The 26,569-nt window shown below is 41.2% G+C and overlaps 1 protein-coding gene and 1 long non-coding RNA gene across 4 annotated transcripts in view; one reads left to right on the top strand and one right to left on the bottom strand.

The window, feature by feature from the left end:
* Positions 1-26,569, bottom strand: part of ANO6 (anoctamin 6) — a 191,664-nt gene that overhangs the window by 134,229 nt on the left and 30,866 nt on the right. The window contains exon 2 of one of the 3 annotated variants that reach the window (XM_059682640.1): positions 5,953-6,012. The exons of the other annotated variants lie outside the window; for them this stretch is intronic. Within the exon in view, the coding sequence (XP_059538623.1) occupies positions 5,953-6,012 (60 nt within the window). The remainder of the gene's footprint in view (positions 1-5,952; positions 6,013-26,569) is intronic. 3 annotated transcript variants of the gene reach the window in all.
* On the top strand, positions 19,743-23,186 carry LOC132227484 (uncharacterized). The gene is made up of 3 exons (XR_009451192.1): positions 19,743-19,830; positions 21,310-21,385; positions 22,999-23,186. It is a non-coding gene; the product is annotated as an uncharacterized LOC132227484 (long non-coding RNA).

Genomic DNA, 26,569 nt, shown 5'->3' with positions numbered 1-26,569 from the left:
CCAGGTTTCTGACATTGGATACTGGGAGGAGGGTGGTAGCACTGAGATAGCAAAGACAGGATGTGGAAAGCCAGGTTCAGGTAGATTGAACATAGAAGTGAACCAAGAGTTCCTTCCTGACGATTAACATGTACAAATTGCCAGCTGCAAAAATAGTCATGGGGATGTAAAGTACAGCGCAATGGTCAATAATATAATAATTATGCATGATGTCAGATGGCTACCAGACCTGTCAGGGTGATCATTTCATAAGTTATGTAAATGTCTAATTACTATGTTGTACACCTAAAACTAATATATATCAGCTGTAGTGGAAAAATTAACAATAATTTTTTTTAAAAGAGTTCTTCCTTGGGCATGAGACATCCAAAGAGATGTCAAGGAGGCAGTCAGGTGCAGGGTCTGGAGCTCAGAAGAGGTCAGTGTTGTACATATACATTGGGAAGCCATCAGCTCATTAATAGTATCAAAAGGTCTGGGAACAAATGAGCGTGTAGAGAGAAAAGAGGGCCTAACCCACACCTGAAGAATTCTTAAAACTGAGGTCCCAAAATGAAGGAAATGGCAGGAAAGGATCAAGGAATGACTACTTGGGAAGGGGGAAGCTAAGTTAGAAGGGAATTTCAAATGTAATGGCAAATTGTTCTTATAGCTACTCAGAGACCCGGTAAGACAGGACAGGAATATATCTATTGGTAGCAGCAACACATAAATCTTGAATGACCCTGAGAAATTTCACAACTGTGTTTGGAAAAGACACCAAATTGTAAGAGTAAAGAGTAAATGAATAATAAATAGCTATAGTACCTCCAGATAACATTTGAGAAATTCTGCCTTAAAAGGGAACACTAAAATTGGGTGAAAGATAGAGAGGTATATGAGGGTCCAGGAGGATGTTTGATTCTTTAATTTTTAATGTTACGGTACCAGAGCACTAGTTCACTTATTCCTTCAGTTGTTGGGCAGAGAGGTAGCAGGGGCCTTACAGGGCATGGCTATGAGTTTGGACTTTATATTGATTGTAGAGAAGCCACTGCAAGTAGTATAAAAGTATAAAACAGAATAATCGCTGTGATGGTTGTGTGACCTCAGACCATGTGGTACATAGATAGAGACAGAAGATGGCTTAGAAAGCCTTTGCAGAAGTTCTAGAAAGACTCGGGGGGTGGCCTGGGCTCAGATTTAGGGGTGGAGGGGGGAGGTTAGGAGTGCTTGGATTGGGGATAGATGCTAATCGATCGAACATGAGTGTGGGAGCAAGGCAGTAATCAAGGATGGTTTCGGGTTTTTGGACTGAGCAACTGGGTGGAGTTGGCTCCAGGCCACATGCCTAGTTTATTTGGCCCGTGTCCATTCATGCTGCTGAGATGAGGAACCATGGAGAAAGTGTAGATTTAGAAAACAACTCAAGAAGCTGTTTTTGGACATGTTACATCTGAGATGTCTTATTAGGCAACCAAATGTAGGTCATCAACATACAGATGGTATACCCTCATATACCTGGAAATGAATGAGATCATCTCAAGAATGAGCTGAGATAGGGAAGTGGTCAGAGACCAAAACTCATGGCACTCCAAAGTTTAGAGGCCAGGAATAGGAAGAGGAGGTTCCAGCAGGGGAGATTAAGAAAAAACAAGAGAGTTGTAAGCAGAATCAAGATGGAGTAGCATCAAAGATGCCAAGTGAAGAAAGAATTTCGGGAAGGAGGGAGCTGCTGAGATAGACATGAGCTCCATGAGGAAGTGCCAAGGGTCGCTGTGACTCATGATGAACGAACAATGCTCTGAGATAACATCCCTTACTCATAAGTGTACCCAGACTTCTTAGTAATCTGGAAAAGTAACCCTCAGTCCATCTAGAACACCAACAGTCTGTTTCCACAAATGCCTTACCACATGGCAAACCCTCCTTCAGGATTCTCCCAGGAAGCAACCCAGGGGAGCCCTGTGCCTGCAAAACAGAGACAGCTCCACATGGGTGGGCTGCAAAATTGGGACGCAGACAAATGCTCATAGCAGAGAATCGGGTATGTTAGGGCAGGACAGAACTATTTCACAGGATACTACCTTTTTCTAACTCATAGCCAGTGAGAGAAAAACGAATGCAACCACTCCTTCCATCTTAAATGGATAATTTCTAATTACCCATTGTGTCTCACCCCTTTTCTTCCACCATTCTTTGTTCATGTTGCAGCACCTGACTTTAAAAAAAAAATCAGACTTACTGAGGTTTAACTTATATACATACAGTGAAAATCTACTCATTGTAAGTTTGACATATTTTGACAAATATATACAATCATGTGAGCTCCACCACAATGAAGAGAGAGTATTCCCATCACCCCCAAATACTCCCTCTTGCCCCTGCGCTGTCAACCTCCACCCACTTCCAGTTCTTGGCGAGAAATGATCTGATTTCTGTGTCTACGGTTTTGGTTTTTAGGAATGTCGTGTAAGTGGAACCACAGGGGATGCTTCTGGCTTCTTTTACTTAGCAAAACGCTTTTGAGATTTGCCCTGGAGTTGCCTGGATCAGGAATTTGTTCCTTTTTGCTACTGAATAGTATTCTATAGCATGAATGTACCCCAGTTTATCCATTTGCCAGCTGATAAACATTTGAGTTGTTTCCAGGTTTTAGCTATTATTAAAAAAAAAAAATTTCTATAAACCTTTGCTAAAAGGTCTTCAGTGAACACAGGTTTTCATTTCTCTGGGGTCAATACCTGGGAATGGGATCACTGGGCCAGGTAGCATCTAGCCTTTGTCCTCTAAGAAGAGAGAAACATTCACTGAGCACTAGCTTTGCATCACACAATGTTCTAAGCTCTTTGTATACTTTAGGTTATTCCATTCCAAACATGACATCCAGTTATTATTGTTCCCGTCTCACTTAAAAGGAACTAAGGCACCCAGAGGTCAGGTCACGTGCCGGAGATCACACAACTAGCAGTGGGTAGCGGAGTCAGGATGCTCACACCCAGGAATTGCATGGCAAAGCACAAATTATCAAGCATTTTGCTTTGCTGCCTCCCCCAAGACAAATGCATGTCTGAGAGAGAGAGCACAGAATTCTACCTGATGCTCTATGTCTTCTGAACAAAAGTGGCCATTGCTGACTATCCCCTTCCTTCCTTTTAATGCACGACAATGACACCATTGCAATAATAACATGTCATTTTTAAAGTCAGAACTTTATAGGATATGAAGGGGAAAGGCTTTTAACTGTTTCACAGACATTTATAAATGTTGATTTTATTGGTGGTAAATAAACCCTAAGAGGAGCAAGCGTCAGCCCTCCTTTATCAGCATGGTAAATACTCATAATTAACAACATCTCTTCTGGAGACATTGCTACTCTCATAACGTAAGAGGCTGCCTTTGGTGAAAAAAACACAGACTCTGGAATCAGACAGGCCTGCTCCCTCGTGCACAAATGCACATGTACCTCCTCACACGCTGAAATTGGTGTGAACAGGCCTAATGTGCAGGGCAGCCATAAAGATCCTACGGCACAACCTGGGTGAAACCACTGACCCTTATGCCTTCCTTAGTCAATAAACCCTCCTCCCTCTTTCTCCTCTTCCAGAATATACTGCTGAGCTGCTGAAATTAGGATAATGGAAGTAGATTACTTAGCAAAAACTTTTATTGGTTTGTTAGTTTTGTATCCAAATAGCAACGAAGGAGAAACTGGAAGGCAGTTCTCTCATTTTTTTTTTAAAAGTCACAAAAACGTTGCACTTTATTCCACAACACAGAGCTATTTTTTGTGTTATGTCATGCATCTGTAACAGATATTTTAAAGCCATTTATACCTCCTTCACCCCTTCCTCCCAATACTCTGCCCCCCACCTCTGCCAACCGCTTATTTGGTCTCTGTATCTATAAGTGTGGTTTGTTGTAGTTCAGATTCCACATATAAGAGGCATCATACATATCTGTCTTCCTCTGACTTATTTCACTTAGTATAATGCCCTGGAGATCCATCCATGTTGTCGCAAATGGCAGGATTTCATTCTTTTTTATGGCTGAGTAATATTCCATTATATATGTACATTTTCTTAACCATTCAATCATCAATGAAAAGCTTTTTTTCATATCTTTGCTACTGTAAATAATGCTTCAATGAACATGGGGGTGCATATATCTTTTCTAGTTAGTTTTCACTTTCTTCCATAAATACCCAAATGGAATTGTTGGATCATATGAAAGTTCTATTTTTAATTTCCTGAAGAATAACTGCTGTTTTCAATAGTGGCTACACCAATTTACAATCCTACCTCCAGCGCATAAGGGTTCGCTTTTCTCCACATCTGTACCAACTCTTGTTATGTCTTTTCTTTTTGATAACAGCCATTCTATCAGGTGTGAGGTGATAGATCATTGTGGTTTTGATTAGCATTTCCCTGATGATTTGCGATGTTGACCATTTTTCCTTGTACCTGTTGGCCACCTGCGTGTCTTCTTTGGAAAAGTGTCCATTCAGATTTTTAATGATATTGTTATTTTTTCTTTTACTATTGAGTTTTATGAGTTCTTTACATATTTTGGAGATTAGTCCCTTACCAGATATGATTTGTGAATATTTTCTCCCATTCAGTAGGTTGTCTTCTCATTTTATTGGTTTCCTTTGCTGCACAGAAACTTTGTAGTATGATGTAGTCCAACTTACTTAATTTTGCTTTTGTTGCTTTTGCTTTTGGTGTCAGGTTCAAAAAGACCTCTATCGAGGTACTTACCGCCTATTTTTTTCTAGGAGTTTTACAGTTTCAGGTCTTACATTCAAAGTTATTTTAATATAAAAATGTTGTGTACATCCCTCCAGCCCAATGGATTAGCGTTCTCCTACAACTTTAAGAATATTTGTTTTAGGAAGATTTCCCCTGATAAGTGGTGGCTTTACTTAAACGCTGACACCTTGCCATTTACCTGGGACATGAAGACTCCCAATCATAAAGCACGAACCTACAAAATCTTAGAAAGACTTCATAATGTTCTCACACACTCTGGGCATCATTCTCTCCTGTCTGCAACATTTTAAACGTCTACCCTACAATACTGCCCAGCTTGCAGTCTTGGCTCCAAAAACTTTTAACTCTGAATTCTCCAAACAAGAAAACAGCTACTTCCGGTGACCCCTCTGTGGAGCCTGCTGGCCGTCTGTAAAGTGAAGAGATACTGGCTGCAATCTGCTTTCTGGGACAAAACTCTGTTGCAGCTACATGAGTAACCATTCAAAACATATTTTTCAAATAAAAATAAGACCCTGGCTAAGCATAACCTTAGGTAAACTGGGATGACAGATTCATAGTTTTTAAAACTCAATTGAAAAGACTTTATCATGTTAATCCAGAGAAGCCCAAGGATTTAACTCAACTATGCTAACTCAATGTGGCTACTCAGATATATATGCAATATGGTAAAAGAAGTCATTCAGTCCTTAACACGTATTTTCATGAAATTGCATTATTTTTCTTCAGACACATTTTCATCCTAAAGGAATGCCGCACGTTCCTTTCTGTTTATGACATACACACTTGTATGTTACTCAAAAGATCCTGGCTGTTTTAAGTACTTTGAGCAACACATAAAGTGAGTGAAATCTTCTTTTCATTATTTTGTCATCAAAAGCCCTCTCCTGGAAGGCAGGGGTAGGAAGTCCTTGGGTCTGAGACCTTGACCCACAGTATAGTGGGCTGTTGACAGGTAAAAAAATAACTTTTGCTTTCAGAAGCTAGCATATGGAAATGGATTTCTTTTAAAGCAATCCATGTGGACTAATTGATGAATAAAAGTTAGGGAACTTCAATAGAACCAACAGTGCCTGGGACTTGATGACATGCCAGCAAGTTCCAGAAAGAATAAGAGAGATTCAGGCTCTGTTCCCCCGGAGGTGACTGACACCCGGGACAGATAAGGAAGGGTGCGGTTCAAGTAAAGAGGGCATCTTACCCAGACCGGACGGGTGATTCTGAGTTCTCAGAAAAGGCCTCTTGGAGGCGGGAACATCACCTGAAGGATGAGGAGGCATTAATCAATATTCAAGGAGGCAGTGTCAGCAGCAGCAAGACCAGCTGGAGCCCCAGGCCTGCCTCCACAATAACCTGAGCAAACCGTGTGGCCTTTCTTGCTCTCATTTTTCCTTTTCTGCGAGATGGGATGGTGAGATATGTCTGTTGACCTTATCCCTTGCTGTGCGTAAGAATCATCTAGAAGCTTTCTAACCATCATCTAGGAGCTCCCTCCCCTAGAAATATGGTTTCAATTAATGGGACACCAGTGTTTCTTTAAGAACCTTTCCAGGTAACACCAGTCTGCAACTGAGGCTAAGGACCACTGAATGCAGTGACCTCCTAAGTCCCAGACATCTATGTCTGTGGCTCTCTAACAACAGTGCACCATCGCCTCCTCTGCAGAGCTTTTAAATATCCCAGTGCAGGATGCATTCCAGACAATTAAACCAGAATCTCTGAGGTTGGGCCCAGGCATCAGTATGTTCTAATGTTCCCAGGCCGATTCCAAGGGGCGGCCAAGGCTGAGAGCCACTCTTCCAGGCCCTCTTGGCACTTCAGTTTCCAATTATGGCCCCTGAAGGAGGAGGAAAAAAGGGAGCAGAAAAGCTCCTAAGGTCTTGTTCTCTCATTCTTGTCTGAAATTAAGTTTTTTTAACCAACTGAAAAGACTTTAACACATTAATCCAGAGAAGCCTAAGGATTTAATCCAATGTGCTAATGAAATGTGGATGCTTAAAGCTATAGATGCAATATGGTAAAGGAAATAAGTTAGCATTTAACTCATATTTTTATGAACTGAATGCCGGAGGCCACCGATGCGTTTTAAATGGGGTTGTACCACACAGTAGGGCTGGTTTTGGACACGTGCATAATTCTTTTTTTTTTAAATACATTTTATTGATTTTTTACAGAGAGGAAGGGAGAGAAGAGAGATAGTTAGAAACATCGATGAGAGAGAAACATCGATCAGCTGCCTCCTGCACATCTCCTACTGGGGATGTGCCCGCAACCCAGGTACATGCCCTTGACCGGAATCGAACCTGGGACCTTTCAGTCTGCAGGCTGCCGCTCTATCCACTGAGCCAAACCGGTTTCGGCACGTGCATAATTCTTGGTGATGAATGACAGGCAGAAGAAGCCTGTTCCAAAATGCTCTCAGTTCTAAATTTAACATTCAGTGGAACACATCTATTAACTGGCTCCATGGTGCCTTCTCTGCAACACTTAGAATTTGATTTGCATGGTTGACTACAATATGAACATTACATTCCCTACCCCCATGGTTACTTAAATCCTCTCATTGGGTAACAGTGAACTAAACAAACAGTAATTAGAAACACTCCAGACTACCTTTTCAATCTGTGGCTAAATTATACTTTTTCTGCACCAAAGCCCGTACACACAGCACATCTACAGGCCTCAAGAAACCAAAGCCTCAGAAATATTTACATGAATAAGAGCACAAGCTAATTTGGGGCCTCCACACTGCGTTCCACGGGGAAGTCAGGGCTGCTTTAGAAGAGGACTGGTCATTCCTCTTGTCCCTCACATCTGGGTAAATGAAGCGCGGCCCACCTGTGGTTAGAAATCCCAGGAGGAAAGGAACGCTGGGGGGGGGGGGGGGGTGTCTGGAAATGAAGGAACACCTCTGACAGACTGCCTCATTTCCTAAAAGGAGTCAGAAATGAAAGTAATTCTTCAGCAGAGAACATCTGCAGCTTGTAAAACAATGCCAGATGATACCTGTGGCGAAGCGGTAGGGCCTGGGGAGGGAGGGAGGGCTGGGAGCCCAGGACTGGGACCTCCGCACTGCACTGCACCATTGCAGAGCTGCACTGCTAGCTGGGAGGGTCTGCAAATCCAAGGAGCGCCAGGCATCCCTGTCTCAACTCTAAATCTTCATTAGCAGCAAGACTACTCACATTCCATTAGCAAGCTGGCCCCTCTCCAAAGGGTGGAAGCAGCCAGGGAGGGTTCATGCGCCCTGGGCGTGGAAACAGCAATTCTTAGAAAAAAAGCTGTTCTACTTAACAAAAATAGTCTACGCTTGTTAATGATTCGAACTGACCTTTCCTCCTGAAGAAGAAGGATTGCCCGATAGAGATGAGCTAATGCCGCCAAAGGAAGCCAGGAAAGAGAGGTATGCACTGGCATATGGTCAGGTCCGGGAAGGTAAGAAAGCCCACAACACCTTTCCCAGCACCTCTGGTAAGGACCAATACACAGAAAGGAGAAAAACAAAGGCTGGCTTCCCCCAAATAGGAGGCTCGTTATTTCTGTTAGGTGGCTCCTCACTATTCTTTTGATCATGGTCTTTTTAAAAAAGGAATCCAGCTCTATTGCTTGCAATTGCGGTGGTGGGGCGGGGTGGAGGGGAGGAGCAAAGAGGAGGGAACCTGGAAACAACCTAAATGCCCATGAATAGGTGACTGGTTAAATCTAGTTAAATTAAAATCTGATACATACACAATGGAATACTGAGCAGCCTTTTAAAAGAAGGCCAACAGACAGCATGAGCAGAATACGGAGTTATCTGTACTCTGTATGATACATTAAGACACGAAAAAAATGTGCCTGCTGCCTGTGTAGCAAACATCAATGTAAAGGTGTTGAAAGAAGTTGCCTTAGTGAAGAAGGGAGGGCCAGGAGAGTATTATTTTTGACTTTTATACCCTTTAGTAGAGTTTTAATTATCTTTTCATGTACTTATATCCTCGTCCTTTTAATAACAGGCATTAAGTGGGTAGAAGTCTATTTTTGGTTTCTCCTTTATACAAGTTTCTTTATAATTTAAAACAAAGAATGCTATTTTAAATAGATGTTATAGGCTCAAATGGGTCTCCTCCAACTTCATAACTTGAAGCCCTAACTGCTAGTATCTCAGAATGCAACTGTATATGGAGGCAGGGCCTTTAAAGAGGCCATGAGGTTAAAATGAAGCCGTTAGGGTAGGCCCTATTCCAATCTGACCAGCGTCCTTTTAAGAACATGGAATATGGATGCATGCAAAGACGCCAGGGATGAGCACAGGAAAGACCGTATGAGAACACAGCAAGAAGGTGGCTTCTGCAAGCCAAGGAGAGGGGCCTCAAAAGAAACCAAATGTGCCAACACTTTGACCTTGGACTTACTAGGTGTACGTTAATAACGAGGATTTTTTTTCAACAGATGGAGTTACACATATGTTGATATATATGCGATTTGATATGTTAACACCGGTGGTCTTAATCCAGCATCTAGAAGGGTTCAGTAATCTGGAGAAGGGCTATGCATAAATTAATCAAGAGCCCAGAGATGACACATAATTTTGAAAGATATTATGGGGAGTCAGAGAAGAGTTAGCTAAAGGAACTAAGTTCTCCTTGCCTCAGGACCCCTTGCTATTTATTAACACAATTTGTCCTAAAACAAGGTAGAGATATACAAATCAAAGGGTAGGGTTTTGTATACACAATCCATTGTCAGATTGGGGAACTGCCTATGACTGTTCAGGTGTTTGGCCAGTAGGAGGCAATAACATGTAGATTGAGATGCCCTCAGCTGTCTGGCAGCAAGCAATCATTTATGCATCCTTTTCAGGTTTGGGGAAATGCCCTCAGTCATCTCGAGATGATTCAGCCCTGCTGACATGCTGGAATTGGCTTCCGGCAATATGTATGCTATTTTGTTGTATTGACAGCAAGCTTCAAAACTTATGTCAAATTTGCTGAAGGTGTTAACATCATAGATATTTTTATCCTTAAAAATGTCAAATTTTGTGCCAAAAAAAGAGCACTTGTGGGAAGTTTTAATTCATTACTTTATTTTGAAGAAAATGTTATTCGATACATTGGGAAGCTTATGGTGAACATGTTCCATCTCAAGATACTTGTGAACGCTGGTTTAAATGCTTTAAAAGTGATGACTTCGATGTGAAAGACAAAGAACGTCCAGGTCAACCAAAAAAGTTTGAAGACCAACAATTACAAGCATTGGATGAAGATGAATGTCCAACTCAAAAACAACTTGCAGAAAGATTACACATTGCTTGGCAAACAATTTCTGATAGTTTACAACAATGGGGAAGATTTTAAAGGAAGGAAAATGGATGCCACATTAACTGAACGAAAGACAAATGGAAAACAAAAGTCATCAGTAAATGTTGCTTCAATGGCATGAAAGAAAGTCTTTTTTGCTTCAAATTGTGACTGGCAATGAAAAGTGGATTTATTTTGAGAATCCCAAATGCACAAAATCATGGGTTGATCCAGGTCAACCATCAACATCAACTACAAGGCCAAATCGCTTCAGAAAGAAGACAATGCTCTGCGTTTGGTGGGATCAGGAAGGTGTGGTGTATTATGAGCTGATAAAACCAGGTGAAACCATTAATATTGATCGCTACCGACAACAAATAATCAATTTGAATCATGCTTTGATCATGAAAACAACCAGAATATGCCAGAAGACACGGCAAAGTAATTTTGCTTCATGATAACGCACCATCACACACTTCAAAACCAGTTAAAGACACATTAAAAGATCTTGCCTCAGAAGTATTAATCCACCCGCCGTATTCACCAGTCTTTGCTCCTTCAGATTACCACTTGTTCCGATTGATGGCGCACACACTTTCTGAGCAGCACTTCAAAACATACGAAGTGGAAAATTGGGTCTCTGAATGATTTGCCTTAAAACAAGAAAAGTTCTATTGGGACAGTATCCACAAATTGCCTGAAAGATGGGGGAAATGTGTAGCTAGTGATGGACATTACTTTGAATAAAGCACTTTTGATGTTTCTCTTGAAATTACCGTGTTTTCTTTGATTACAAAATTCGCATTAACCAGTACAACTAGTAAAGCCTCAAGAATTGTGTGCGAATCAATTTCTGCTGTTTAAACCACCCAGTCTGTGAGTGTTTTGTTACAGTAGCCCTAGCCAACTAACAGAACATATAAATAAATACATGGGTAAAATTCACCTAACATCATGGAGAGAAGCACCCATAAGAGCATTTGCTGGGTCAGAAACCCACTGTGTCCGCAATGATGCAGATGGTCTCCTCGGAGCTCATGGTGCTTCTGATGACATCAGGTCACCTGCTAAGGGATGCAGCCAGGACTAAAACAGGTTTCCTACTTCCTGATTCAGGACTCTTTCTGCTCACACCATTTATTTTTTATGGTCATTTTAACAAATCCCACAACGTGAAGGGCTAGAGCCCAGGATACTTTATTTATTAGTGCCATTTTAAGGCTTGGCTTATATTCAAAAGGCTTTCTTCTCATGCTGATAACTAATGAAAAGGAAGGTGTATTAATATTAATAACTTGATTTTTTAAAAAGACTTGGCACCAGGGTTTAAACATCCAGAAAAATAAATGACATGCTATATATGCGTGCCAGCCTAATATTTTATACTTTAATACATGTGGTCTCAGAACACAATACAATGCATCAAAAGTATGGTAGTCCAAGGCTAACATTTTCTTTGCAAAATTTTATGGATTTTTACAAATTAATCAATCTTCCCTTTAAATATGAGAGTTTAAAGATCAAAGATACATTAAAATCCCAACTTTGCCTATGGAGTCTATAACCAAAGAGTGGGTTAAGATCCAATCACAGGAAAAGAAGATCAAAACCTGAAGATGCCAGCTCAGGCTGCTTTCAGAGGAAGGCAGGATCTGCCTTGAGTAATTAGAGAAAGTCCCACCAAGGGCAAGAGCTCTACACCAATCTAGAATTGTAATAAAGGTAAAGGAGAAGTGATTTAAAAAAATATGTGAATAAGATTATTTTAATAGAAATATTGTAACCCCCTTTTCCTTTTTTACATCCTTTTCATTTAACTTGAGGATATTTTAATTAAAAAATTTAAAAAGTTTTTTCCCATTATTTATTAAATGTTATTTTGTATTAGTTTTAGGTGTACAGAACAGTGGTTAGATATTTATATATTTTACAAAGTGTTCCCCATAAAAAGCTTCTGCACAGCAAAAGAAATCAACAGAATAAAAAGACAACCCACTGAATGGAAAAACATATTCACCAATGATACATCTGATAAGGGGTTAATATCCAAAATTCATAAAGAATTCAGACACCTCAACACATAAAAACACAAACAACCCAATAAAAAAATGAGCAAAGAACCTAAATTCTTCTAAAGACATGGCCAATAGACATATTAAAAAATGTTCAATGTCACTAATCACTGGAGATATGCAAACCTCACACCTGACAGAATGGCTATCATCAATATATCAACAAACAACAAGTATTGGCAAAGATGTGGAGAAAAGGGAGCCCTCATACACTACTGGTGGGAATGCAGATTGGCGCATCTACTGTGGAAAATAGCATGGAGGTTCCTCAAAAAATTAAAAACGAGATTGCCTTATGTCCCAATGGTTCCACTTCTGGGGGTTTATCTGAAAAAACCCCAAAACACTAATTAAAAAAGATGTATGCATCCCTATTCTATGTTCATTGTAGAGTTACCAGAGGCCCACTCGGGATGGGGGAAGGTCCCTCAGCCCGGCCTGTACTCTCTCGCAGTCAGGGAACCCTCGGGGGATGTCCACCTGCCAGCTTAAGCCTGCTCCCCAGGGAATCAGGCCTAAGCTGGCAGTCAGACATCCCTCTGGCAGCCCAGGAGCCCTCGGGGGATGTCTGACTGCGGCTTAGGCCCACTCCCCGTCAGTAGGACATCCTTAGCACTGCTGAGGAGGCAGGAGAGGCTCCCGCCACCGACGCTGCTGTGCTTGCAGCCATAGCTCGGCTTGTGGCTGAGCAAAGTTCCCCCTGTGGGAGCACACTCACCACCAGGGGGCAGCTCCTGCATTGAGCATCTGCCCCCTGGTGGTCAGTGTGCATCATAGCAACCAGTCATTCTGCTGTGAGGGTCAATTTGCATATTACCCTTTTATTATATAGGGTTTACAATAGTCATGCTATGGAAGCAACCCAAGTGCCCACCAATAGACAAATGGATAAAAAAAGTGGTGGTACATACACACAATGCAATAGTACTTGGCAGGTCTGGGGTGGGGCCTAAGAGTCTCCATTTCTAAGAAGCTGCCAGGTGACACCACGGCTGCTGGTCTTGGGTAGCGCTTGGATTAGCACACACAGTGCTTCAGGATTCCAAAGAGGGCAGAGATCAATGTTGACCCTGCCTTGATCTTAATATTAACAAAAGAAAGAAAATGTGGGCTTATTCTACACCATTTCATAGGTAGAGGTTTACTATTTTTGTGTGATAATGAGAACAATTATACTTTGCCAGGAATACCAAGGCAGTGCTGGCAACTCATTCACAGCAATCTTGAGAACCATAAAGCATGGAATAGTTATATTTGCTGTTTTCTTTTTCTTCGGTACCGTTGCTGTTGTTGTTTTATAATTTCTAACCTGTTAATTTTATTAATGCATGTTTTGGGTAGAAGTTGCCTCAAACCTTTACTTGAAAAAGGTAAAACCTAAATGCATTTCATTGCATTGCTTTAGTCAGTCATTACTGGTTTCAAAACAATTTGAAGGCTTTTAAGTTGAAAATTAAATCCAAGGTTAATAAAAAAGAAAAGAATGAAATCTTACCCTTTGCAACAGCATGGACCTAGAAGGTATTATGCTATGTGAAATAAGTCAGTCAGAGATAGACAAAATACCATATGATTTCACTTATATGTGGAGTCTAATGAATAATATAAACGAACAAACAAAACAGAAACAGACTCATAAATACAGAGATCAGGCTGATGATTACCAGAAAGGGAGAGGAAGGTTGTGGGACTGGGTGAAAAGGTGAAGGGATTGAGAAGTACAGATTGATAGTTAAAAAGCAGTCATGGGATGTAACGTACAGCACTGAGAATATAGTCAATAATACTGTAATAACTACATAAGGAGAAGTGACTTATGCCCAGGTTTGTCTTGTCACTAAGCGTAAAGTTTTGAAGGCAAGAACTGTCTCCCTAAGATTCTAGCAGAGTGCTTGGCAAAGAAGGTATGCTGGGGCAGAGGAACAGGTTGAAAAGTACACAGTATCAATCACCTTAGGGTAGGTATGTACTGCATGTTCTTAGAAGAAGGTTGTATGGACACAGACAACAGGGGGGTGAGGGCATGAGTTGGGAGGGAGGGGGACATTGGGGGATGAGAGCACACATGTAATACCTTAATAAAGAAATTAAAAAAAAAGATAAAAAATTTTTAAAAAGAAGAAGGTTGTGGGATATAAGGCTATAAGGTTAAAGAAATAGAGCCAACCTGAGTATACTGAAGTTTGGGCTTTATCCCTATGCAGGGTGGAATCTTGAAAGAGTTTCAGAAGAATAATGTTATAAAGAACATGGATGGAACCAGCTGTGGTGTTCAGAATAGAGCAGGGGTGATGAGAATGACAAAAACCAATCAATCAAGGGGCATCAGGATGTTAACCAGATGATTAGTTGAGAAAAATCTCAGTTTCCTAATCTGGAAAATGGGCATCACCCTAGCCCAGCCGTGGGCAAACTACGGCCCGCGGGCCGGATCCGGCCCGTTTGAAATGAATAAAACTATTGAAAAAAAAGACCGTACCCTTTTATGTAATGATGTTTACTTTGAATTTATATTAGTTCACACAAACACTCCATCCATGCTTTTGTTCCGGCCCTCTGGTCCAGTTTAAGAACCCATTGTGGCCCTCGAGTCAAAAAGTTTGCCCACCCCTGCCCTAGCCTCTCTTAACAGGGCTGTTATGAATACCAAATGGAACATAACACATGGCCTGCTGGGCACTTAAAAAACGTAACTGTCATGATGATAGCCAAGGTGTGTCTCTTTGGGCTTTCAAGTCCTCTGAATATGGAATGGCAGTGGCTACCCATCTTTCTGGGAAGTGGAGTTTGCTATATCTATTCCTTAGATCTTTGGTTAATACTTCCATTCAGTAGACCCAACACAGGAGGAACAGATGTCTGAAATGATCTTTAAAATTAAGACACTCCAAAATCAAATTTTAAGTTGCTTTTGTATAAAAATAACTATCCAGGCTAATGCCAATTGGTTTTGAAACATTGCAATAGCAGACTCAGGTATAAATTCAGGAAAACTATTTTCACAATGAAAATGCCACTGCCTTTTTCATTAAGGATGAAATTATGAACATAAAAGACTCAAGATAAATGAGAAATTGTTCCTTTCTCTCATAAATGAAAGGACCTGAATTATTTTGAGATTCTGATTATCAGAAATTGTATAGAAACTAAGCTATAGGATTTTTCAACTGCATAACATCCTATTGGGGTTGACAGCCTCAGACCAAATTTGGTGCTCTGCTTTTTAAGTTCCTTTTTCTAATTATTATCAGGGGTCCATGGTCCTATATTTAGAGTCATTATGTAGACATAAAGTTCTACTGAAGATAATGGCACTTTGTCTAACACAAAACAATGCTAACTTTTTTCTTTTTGTAAATTTGATCTTAGAAGATTGACTACACATAAAAATAGTTTAGGCACATTTATATAAAGATAGTCACATGTATCCATGGTAAAGCTTTACCAACTAACCACTATCTACCCGCTATCACGAAATGAATACATCAGAAATCTATTCTAATATTCCTATTCTCAACACCAATGATCTATTTAAAAACTGTTTCCTCTTTGGCCCTGGACCAGGTTTTCACATTTACTGTATCACTGGAGGGTGTCTTACCTGTTAAAATTAATTTTAAAAAAATACAAAACCCAACAAAATTACCCAAAGGGACTAACAAGAAGAGAGCAAAGAAAGCAAAATAAGACATTACTGATTACTTTGGCCACAGTCAACAGAAACTTTCCAGTCACCAATGGGGCCAAGATAAAGAGAGCAGTCAGAAGTCAAACAAATTAGTAGGCTAAGGACAAACATGGAATAGGCATGCAACACACTGGCATAACATGATGATGGCTGACAGACATTAGCCAGCACGAGTATGGTGTTCAATGCTGAAAATGAGTACCATCATGGAACCAAACAGCAGCGAATAAAATCAGGGATTTAAAAGTGAAAAGAAGAAATGAATTCCTGTAAACAGAAGAACAAAGGCCAAGACAACCTCCGGCGGTCATGGGGTGACCACCTGATAAATCAAGAGGCCTGAGTTTTAATCCCTCTTTGATGTTTATCCAACTGGTTTCCTTCAGAATATTTCTTAGCTTTGTAAGCCTCAGAATCTCCATCTGAACAGAGAAGATTGTGTGACACTCAGAGGTCTCTTCCTGCTCTGATAATAGATGGAGTTTCTGTTTAAATGATAAACATACTTTTTTTTTTTTTTGAGGCTACTTTTAGTTCACAATGGGCCTCGAGTTCCCACGCCTGGAATTTCACAGTAGGGAGCCACGCTCAGTCCATGGTAAAGGACTTGGAGCACAGCCCTAAAGCAGGGGTCAAACCAGAGCCTGGAAATGTACAAACAGCTGGGCAGTCGACAGGATACTTGTGACATAGTGTCCACCTCAGCCAGGATCCCTTGTCTCTTCCCTCCCTTGCTCTTCCCACAATCCTGCTCAATGCAAATCAGATACACATTTATAAAAAGAGGTTAGTAGAGCTCATCAGGTATAAAAGGCAAAGAAAATGTTTGGGGGCAGCAGTTCCTCATCTTGAGAATGGCACCGTGAGGAGCGATAACCGGCATTCCAAAAGCACACCCGACTGCCCCTGTACAACGAGTAGCCCAGTAATGACACTTTATTTTTGCCATCTTCATAAAATAATCTGAAATGTGAACATATATTCATACCTCCAAATATCTCGCATTATTTATAAAAGGAAAAAAATCTGCTACACACGAGATGTGCAATAATCAATAAATGATCATGGAAATTATACTGCAAGGTTCTCCTACTACATGCTCTCCAGGACTCAAACTGCCTGCTGCTGGCCATTTCCTCCACCAGATTTAAGGTCCCAGAAGGCAAAAACCATGTTTTGTTCACTGCCTTAGCCATAAAACCTACCTTGCAGGGATCACAAAATAAGTTACCTGCTGAATGTTTGCGAGAAATGCTTTCAAGTAAATACTATATGGTGAAGTATTACACCACTATTAACTGTGGTCTGTGAAGCATTTTTAACTTAACTATTTTAAGTATAGGGAATGTGGATGATGAAAAAGTTCTGGAGATGGATAGTGGTGATGGTTGTACAACACTGTGAATAACGTACTCAATGTCACTGAAATGTACATCTGAAAATGGGTAAAATGGTCAATTTTGTGTTACGTGTATTTTACCACAACGCTTATGAGGCAAGGTAAGTGAAAAGGCAGGAAACTATATGTCTAAACTATATTAAATTACATCTGTGTTTTTAAAAAGCTGTAAAGAAGCACGCTACTAAAGTATTCATGTTTGTTTTATGTTTGGGCAGTAGCATTAGAGGTAAATTTTGTTTTAGCTGCAATTTTCTGTATTTTCCAAAATATCCACAATGGCTGGCATATAACACTTATAATCAGAAACAGATGAGGCACAGCAGACATCAGGGACAGGAAGGTCTGGCCACCAGCAGGTTTAACCTGGATGGGGACTGTTCGAGTTGCTATGATCCTGATGTGCGTGTATATGGCACACATCTGTGCTTGCCTTCCCTGTGCACAGCCCAAAGGCATGCTGTGGGAGTTCAAATTTTATCTTTATTATATTGGAATGTATTTTTCTTCTTTTTCTTTTTGCTATGCCAGAGAGCATGCATTACAGATTTGCTGCTTTATAAGTATGTTGTATCCAGACTGAGAGGTAATAGGTGGTTGTTTTGGACATGCAAGTGCCAAACTGGATCAAAAGTGCACTTGTTCTAGAGGGAAAGGCTCTCAGGACCTGGGACGGGCCCGTCTGAAATGCCTCACAGAGAGGGAGGCATCCAAACAGCCTCTGTAAACACTAAATTCATCCCATTTACAGATAAATTAGAAGCCAGAATTTTGGAGTCGCACAGATTCAGCACTGAAGGAACACATAATATAGACCCAGGATTGCCACCTATGAGTGTCATCCTGAGGGCTCCTGGTCTGGTTTCCCACAAGTAAATGGGAATCATCATACCTACCCTTTGGGTATTGAATGGGATGATGTTTTCAACTCAGGGAGGCAGGAAAACCCAGAGCCTGCTGGAAGCAGGTGCTCAATCCGCGTCACGAATTCCCTTCCCTTTCCTGCTCCAGATCAAGTATCTAGTCTGGGAAAACAATAGTGTCGGAGTGACTTGAATGCTAAAAGTGACCAACTATCTATAACTAATAGAGTTAACATGACAGGAGTAAAGGAAGATCGTTTCAGCAATCTTCTCATTCGCCCCATCAAACTCAGAAGCCTTTATGATCCAGTTCAAAACAATTTTCCTGTTCTTTGTGCTCCAGTAACTGGAAAAGACTAATCACTATTCTCTGTGAATTTCAAATACCTGAGACCTGAGATCATGAAGCCACCCTTCAGTTTCTTCTTCAACATTCTCCCATTTTTAAACTTTACGCTCATGGTTCCTCTGAGCCCTCTGCACGCTCACCCCGCACTGTCAGCTGGGATCCTCTGACTCCCTCGAACAGAGCTGAGCATCCCAGAGTACAGCTCTGGAAAATAAACTAACCGTTATGGTTCTGAAGGTTACATGCCTTTGGGTGGCAGCTGGGGAGGAGGGGGTTGGGGGTGCCCCTGAGCCAGATGCCAGATCCCAGTGTGACCAACAGTGCCCTTCACTTCTGCTCCGACAACCTTTGTCCTTTGCCTTGCCTTGTGGTTATCAACATTTGTTTAGCAAGCTGAGTGTCTGTCATCAGATTCCACATCCTGCCAAATCCCTCCAAAAGAGCAGCCCTTATCTTTGCAGATCTCTCCCTTCCTTGATTAGCTCTTCCACTTGAGTGCCTCACTGGGCAAAGGATAATGGAAATTTTCAGCAGTTTGGGGTTTCCTTTGTGCATGTTAAACTAAGAATTCCAGTATCTTCAGGCTAGAAAGCTGGAGTTCATTCTTTTGAAAAACATGAACTGAGCCCAGCGCTAAAGGCTGGACATTCAAAAAGAAGCCAGTCTTGCCTTTGGAAGAAAAGGATATCCACAGCTACACCACAGCGGTATGTGTTCTAGAACAAAGGTCTGTATGGGGTATTACTACAGCAGCACAGCAGGGCAGAAGATCTGCCTGGGCAGGACTCTGGGAGTTAGATAATTCACATATCTCTTCATCGGCGGCTGAGGAATGAATGAGCTGACCTACACAGTTGGGCGGGGGGGTAGGGGGGCGCGTTGATGCTGTTTCTATCTTTTAATGCAGCCTATTGAACAGCATTGCCACTGACCTGCTTTGGTTACTATGTTTGCTTTCTTCTCCTCCTCACATATTCACCTCCTCAATTTAGTTTCAGAAGAAAACATATGGTGCTTCCATTCTCTCCCGAGTCTTTCAACCCTGTAATGTTTCCCACCTGGAGAGCTGCTTTGACTACCAGGGAAAGGACGCTGAACTGGCTTAGCTGGAGTAAACAACAGATGCAGGACTGAGCCTGCTTGCTGAAAGGAGCTAGAAGACGCCGGCTGGAACCATGAACAGAATTGCCCTTTGTGACCAGGCCCTTAGTGGCTCCAGCAGGTAAGTGCCCTGTGGATGCCCAGGTGCACCCCACCCGCTGCAGCTGGGACAGTTTACCTTCAAATTCTTTTCTAGCCTTCACCCCTCACCTCACCCACTCTGTCAAGAGTGGTTTTAATCTTTCATAGGCCGTGCAACACTTTGGGACAATCGGGTGGAATTCAGGATCCTCTCCTAGAAAACCTCTCGGACGCACATAAACATAAGGTATTGTACATAACTTCTGGGGATGCACAAACCCCAGAGGCACAAAGACAGCTACCAGGAGGAGCAGGAACCCTGTTCACCTTGGTCTGAGCGTCTATGTGCCAAGCAGCATGAAGACCCCACCTCAAACTCAACTCATCGCCATACTGAATGCTGGAACATTTTCCCACACGCTGCTTGGAACACTGTCCCCGAGTCTTCTGCCCAGGAAACATCTATTCAGCAGCGTCTCACCTCTTGAATGAAACCTTCTGCACCCTAACTCCCCACCCTCCCAGAGAAACTAACTGAACCCTTGATTCTGCCCTACTATGCTCTACAGGTGCTGGTGTCAGAGATCCTATAACATTTATCACCTTCATGCATTCACATGCCTTTCTCCTTCTGCTACACGCAACCTGAGGGCAGGGACTCTAACTTAGTTATCTTGTATTTCAGGTTCTGGTAAAGTCCTCATTCTGGAGAAAAACATTCTGTAGAGGGAGACAGACACAAAACCAGATAATTTAAACACAGAAAATCCAAATGCTGAGCCTGATGGGATGAGTGATTTTTAAGCTAAATTTAGACAGAGGAGCAACAATAAATCAAAGTTAGGAGTGGACATGCTGGGCAGAGGAGGCAGCAAGGCTTGCACACAGGAAGGAATGTGAGCAAGGAATAAAGTAACTCAGGATTCGTGATGACTAAAGAGGTAGGCAGAAAGCAGCTGTAAGGAGAGGTGAGGTTAAGGGGGACACTGAATGAGGTCTAAGGGAGCTGGAATTTATTGTGTAAAGGTGGGAAGTCATTGAAAGATTTTTTTTCTACTTAAAAGTAACAAATGATAATTGTAGAGAATGAAGACACAAGTGAGGAAAATTATAACTCTGCCATATAAAGACAACCACTATTACTATTCTCTCATCTCTGTGTTAGATAAACGTGTTTGTGTGTATGATTTTCATGTTCTTTTAATTCTGCTAATATTTATTAAGCATTTACTAGGAATCAGACATTGTGCTAAATACACCACAGGCATCCTGTCATGTTATTTAATCCTCACAAAAATTCTTAAGAAAACTTCCTATTGTAATCCTATTTTAAAGAGACAGACATAGGGAGGGGGTGGGGGTTAGTACTACTATGCAAGTCCACACAGCTAATGTGTAGCTGAACTGAGCTTTAACACCAAGTTTTCTTACTGCAAAGACTATACACTTACATTTCAAGTTTCATTTATTCTCACTCATTTAACTTATAAGACGAGTGAATCATTTTATCCAATTTTCTCAGAAAACTGCTTTGTGCTCTTGATTAGCCTTGTAATAAAGCAAAAACATAAACCCGGAAAGCATGAACACCTCACTGTACTGTCTTCCCACATAGGGAGCACAGAAAACCCCTGGCGTTTGTTTGGATCTTTTTGTAGTCCTAGTAATGTTTGCAGTTTTCTCGTAACCTTAGGAGGGTACATGTTCAGATATATACTTTGGACAGACTAGTCTGGCAACAGTATGAAGAATGGGTCTGAGAAAACCAGATTGGAAGGCTGAAGTATCTGGCCACAATCCAGGTGAGATACACGAAAGCCTAGGACCAAGGCAGTGGGATGTTGGGTGAAGGGGAAAAACTGGACTCAGAACACACAGAAGAGAGACTTTAAAAGACTGGATGGAGCAAAAGAAGAAGCAGGGGGGTGCTGGACAAGAGAGGAGGTAGGGGAGACTGGATGGTGGGTGTCATTCATTGAGACACAACACAGGAAATAGATGCACTGTTCAGAGAGAGAGAGAGAGAGAGAGAGAGAGAGAGAGAGAGAGAGAGAGAGAGAGAGAGAGAGAGAGAGAGTGTGAGTGAGTGAGTTAGGGTTGGGAGTGGGGAGAATAATGAGTTCAATTGTGTGCATTAAATCAGCAGACACATTCCAAGTGCCTACTCCATGCTAGGGGCTTGCTGAGTGCAGGGAAGTCAGTGCTGAACCAGACTAAAGAGGTCACAGGACAAGTGGAAGGAGGGTGACAAGGTGAATGAGAGCGAAGGGGGTACAGAGAGGAGTTGTCCTGGTAGAGGGGGCCTGGAGAGGCGTCTGAAGTCCAAGGACAGGCAAGCGCCTATAAACTGTAAGGATGAGTGAGAATGTCCTCAGAATATGTGTACAGTGGAGTGAGAACAAAAGTGGACTGCGGTTGGCACGCTAAGTACACCAGGGTTTTAAGTCGAGCAGAGGAAGCAAGGGACCAAGAAGGAAGTCATATGCAGGAGGAGGAACAAGAGAGCCCAGATCACAGTAGCCAAGAGGGGAGCAGAAGGGATGATAACCCATCTTGAGACCATCCTGCCCTTGGATTTCTCAGGAATATGATTTTCTTTTTTTTCTTTTAAATCGGAGGTCGCTCAATTTTAACTATTAATCAAAATCACATCAAAAGTCCATGATGAGGGTAAGAATTTACATCTCTTGGCTGCCTCTTGAAGCTTTAGCCACCAGCCATTTGGAGTTGATGGTTAATATTCAGTAGGAAGTAAATTTATAATAATGTCCCTGCCATTCAAATGTGAAAAGAAATGTTTTCTGCTCAGTACACCCAATAATACATTAATATTTCTCCAGTTTAAAATACATTTATGAATAATTTTATATATTTTATAAATTTCCTGGCAAGAATGATAATAGAACAATCTATTTTCATTGCTACATGAAACAAAAAAAGAGAAATGAAAGGTTCAGTTAATCAAGGGACTTAATATGCTTTATAATAAATATCAAACAGTCATTACTTGGGCTTTATAAAGGATGGCTGAGGTCAAAAGATTATTATAATAGCAAGCGTTTATACCCATATTTATTCTCTGTCAGTAGCTTACATTTGCATAAGAAGTTTCTTTTATTCATGAATTTTTTAACCACATTAGAATGCTAAAAATCAAATTTGTTTTTCCTGATTTATATATGGGCAGTAATAAGATTTTTGTAATGATTTAGAGTAGTAACAATCAAATAAATAAAAAACATTAGCCCTTCCAAGGTACCAACAGACAGATATGAAAATAAATGGCCTTCGCTGCCTTAGGTAAATGTGGTTTGGAGAGCACCAGGATCTGAAATGATTACGGTGGCAGTGTGTGAGAAAGCCAGGAAAGGCACAATAATGGGAAATCTACATCTTTTGTCATCTCTGTCTACAGGATGTGTGCATATGTATTTGTAAACAACGTACACACTCAAATTGATGGTATCCCGGTCATAAGAAGAGATGCAATAACGTCAAGATTGTCACAGAGAGACCTGGGTCAGAAGGATTTGCAAGATCAAGCCCTCTTCACAACCACCTAGAACTGGGAGTCACAACTAGTCAAAACTAATAAAATGCATTTAACAACCCAAAAATGGCTTTGGGTGATTCTTCCTAAATTGACAGAAAACCGTATTTTTAGCATACCATAGTTAAAATGTCAGATCTGCCCGTGACTTGGTGAAATATAAAAGACAATTATTCGTCACCGGCTAGTGTGGGGTGGACAGAGGGCTGGACCAGGTATTCTGACTCATGTTGATGCTCCTTCTCATGTAGCCTCTAATTTTGGAAAGTTTTCAGTAAGCTATAGCACCAGCTACAAAAATAAGACCATAAATAAACAACACACCAAGTTAACTGTTTCCCCATAGATCACAGTAAAAACAGTGGAGATATAATCAAAACATCCAGGTGCACTGTTTGCACCACACTGTGATGGTGTGTGAAAATAGGACAGGAAGCCGTAACCGGTTTGGCTCAGGGGATGGAGCGTCAGCCCCGGACTGACGGGTCCCAGGTTCGATTCCGGTCAAGGGCATGTGCCTTGGTTGCGGGCACATCTCCAGTGGGAGATACACAGGAGGCAGCTGATCTATGTTTCTCTCTTATCGATGTTTCTAACTCTCTGTCTCTCTCCCTTCCTCTCTGTGAAAAATCAATAAAATATATATTAAAAAAAAAGAAAATAGGACAGGAAAATAATCTTCACTGGGTCACAGCCATGATCTAGACAGTGGTCGGCAAACTCATTAGTCAACAGAGCCAAATATCAACAATACAACGATTGAAATTTCTTTTGAGAGCCAAATTTTTTAAACTTAAACTATATAGGTAGGTACATTGTTATTAACTTAATTAGGGTACTCCTAAGGCTTAGGAAGAGTCACACTCAAGAGGCCAAAGAGCCGCATGTGGCTCGCGAGCCGCAGTTTGCCAACCACGGATCTAGCAGGTCCTGCTTCCCAGGCAATGAGCAGCAACAACATCCCTGTCCTCCTGTTTCCCCCTACTTGTCGGCCCACCTTCAGAAGCTGTGACAAATTTGGGTTTCTAGAATCCTGGAGCAACCTTCCCCTGGTTCAGCAAATTATAACTCATGCATCTTTCCCTACTGCCTTTTCCCGTCTGTAGCATTCAGCATCCATCAAGCCCCTCCTAAGATTGGTGAATTTTCTGAAATTATTACATGGAAAGTTCTGGAAAGCTTTTGAAAATTTTAAGTGTAAACCAAATACTCAAATACTACTAGCTCATTATAGGTGCTATTAATATACAATTACGAAATCAGCAAGCTGGGAGGAATCTTGGATATATTTTAATCTAAACTTCTCGTTTTACAGACAAGGGAACTATGATGCTGTGTTCACTTATCACCAAAATAACAACTGACACAAAGTGATCTAACGCATGCATTAAGGCACACCTTAATTATACATTTCTATGTTTTAATGTTGTAAGAGGTTAATCATCTAAATCCAGGATGCTAATGATATTGTGTATCTCTTAATTTGTAATCATGTGCAGCTTGAGAGCAATACTTAAACTGTTTAAAACCTGCTTCTTTCATGGAACCCAATTTCACATTTTGTTGTTATTGATGACATCAACAAGCCTCACATAAATTATTTTTGAACAACTGTATAAATGTGAGAGACTTCTGAATTCTTTTTCTCTCTTCCCTGCAACTGAATCAGTGGCAAGATGAAAAGCGGACCCTCACTGACTTCCATGGGGAAAGCCCTCTGGGAACGGGCAGAACAAAGGTACTCTGTAAGGCTACCCTTTTCCTAAGATGTGCTCTTTTAAAAAGATGTACGTATCATTTTACATTTACTAAACAAAAATCTTCCACCATTATGTTTAACAAGCCAAGTCAAAAGTAAATTCATAAACAAATAATTTTATTTTTCAATTTTGTGGCCTCAACTTCCTACTTCTTATATGTAGATTTAAGTTGGTAGAATCAGTCTATGAAACATTCCAGATACTTTTGAGGGGCAAAGGTAAGCAAGCTCATTTCTTAAAACATACAGCTTATCTATGTAGGTATGGGAAACCATTCAGATGCGAATACAACCCGAGACCAGTGGTAACCAGGTGGCGTGTGTTGCGTAAGGCCGGAGTCTGTTCTGACTAGTTGATGCCTGTGCCATGCTGGCTGTTAAATATTTTTTATTTCACTTCTGCAATAAACCATAATGTTAACAGACATTATCAGGTGCTGTCATTTTTTTTTTCTTTCTGTGTATATTCTCATTTCTTCCAGCAAGCAAACAATACTTATGCAATTAAACAAATGTGATATTAAATAGCCTGAATTACAGAATGCTCCGTACTCCCTGTAAGGATCTTAATATACATTATGCCAGTCTATAGCACATCTTGCTATCATTAAAGCAAAGAAATTTATTGACAGATAAGGAAGGACAGCAAGTTTAAAAAGCAGACATGATAAACTTTTAATAAAACAGTGTCAATTATGTCATTACTGCAGAGTAAGCAAGAGAAATACAGTAATTAGTGTTTTCCCTGAAGAAGTCTCAAAAGAAAGAGATGAACATTCAAGTAAGTCAGGAACCATGACAATTTCCTTGCATAAAGGTTTCCACAATTTCCAAAGCTAATTTAGAGAAAGAGATTAAGATTGCATCCTCACTGTAATTTGCCCCTCAGAGCCAATATTTATATTTAAGAATGTTGATGACCAAACCATTACATACAAAATGTAAGGAAATGAAATAACATAGTATTTTTTTAATTAAATTAAAATAAAATAAATGTTTTCCTACCAACTCCTGGTTAATTAACTGTAAAAGCTGTTCCAACCTCTGGCCAAGTGCACTTCTATGGCTTTGCGCTCCAACAGTACTAAGCTTTATGGGCCTGGGTACAGCTATGAAATGAGTATTTAATGAAAACATGGCCTGCCAGCCCAATTTCAGCATGTGCCCCTGTCTAAGAAGCAATGAAGAGATGCCATTTCTTATAAATTATCCTCCATAAGAATAAAAGTGTAATATGCTAATTAGACCAGATGTAGCCAGGGCAGAGGGAAGCAGCCCAGGTCCTGGGTGCCTGCCAGCGGCCAGAGCAAAGCCAGGGACCTGGAGGACTGCCTGTGGCACGAGCGAAGCCAGTGCTGGCAGTCAGGGAAGGAAGGCCTACTCTTGCATGAATTTTTGTGCATCGGGCCTCTAGTATATAATAAAAGCCTAATATGCAAATTGACCAAATGGCAGAACAACCAGTGGAATGACCAAACAACTGGTGGCTATGATGCGCACTGACCACGAGGGGGCAGATGCTCAATGCAGGAGCTGCTCCCAGCCCGCAGGCTCCAGGACAGCCAAGGCGGGTGCCAGTGGGGGCCCTGCAGAGGTAGGCAACCAGGGGCAGCAGCAGGGGATGGGGCTGGTGAGCGGGCGGCACCAGGTCGGCCAAGGTGGGTGCCAGCGGGAGCC

The sequence above is a fragment of the Myotis daubentonii genome, chromosome 2 (genome assembly GCF_963259705.1).
Source record: "Myotis daubentonii chromosome 2, mMyoDau2.1, whole genome shotgun sequence".
Taxonomy (NCBI): domain Eukaryota; kingdom Metazoa; phylum Chordata; class Mammalia; order Chiroptera; family Vespertilionidae; genus Myotis; species Myotis daubentonii.
The sequence above is the reverse complement of the archived record's forward strand: the minus strand, read 5'-3'. Positions and strand labels throughout refer to the sequence as shown.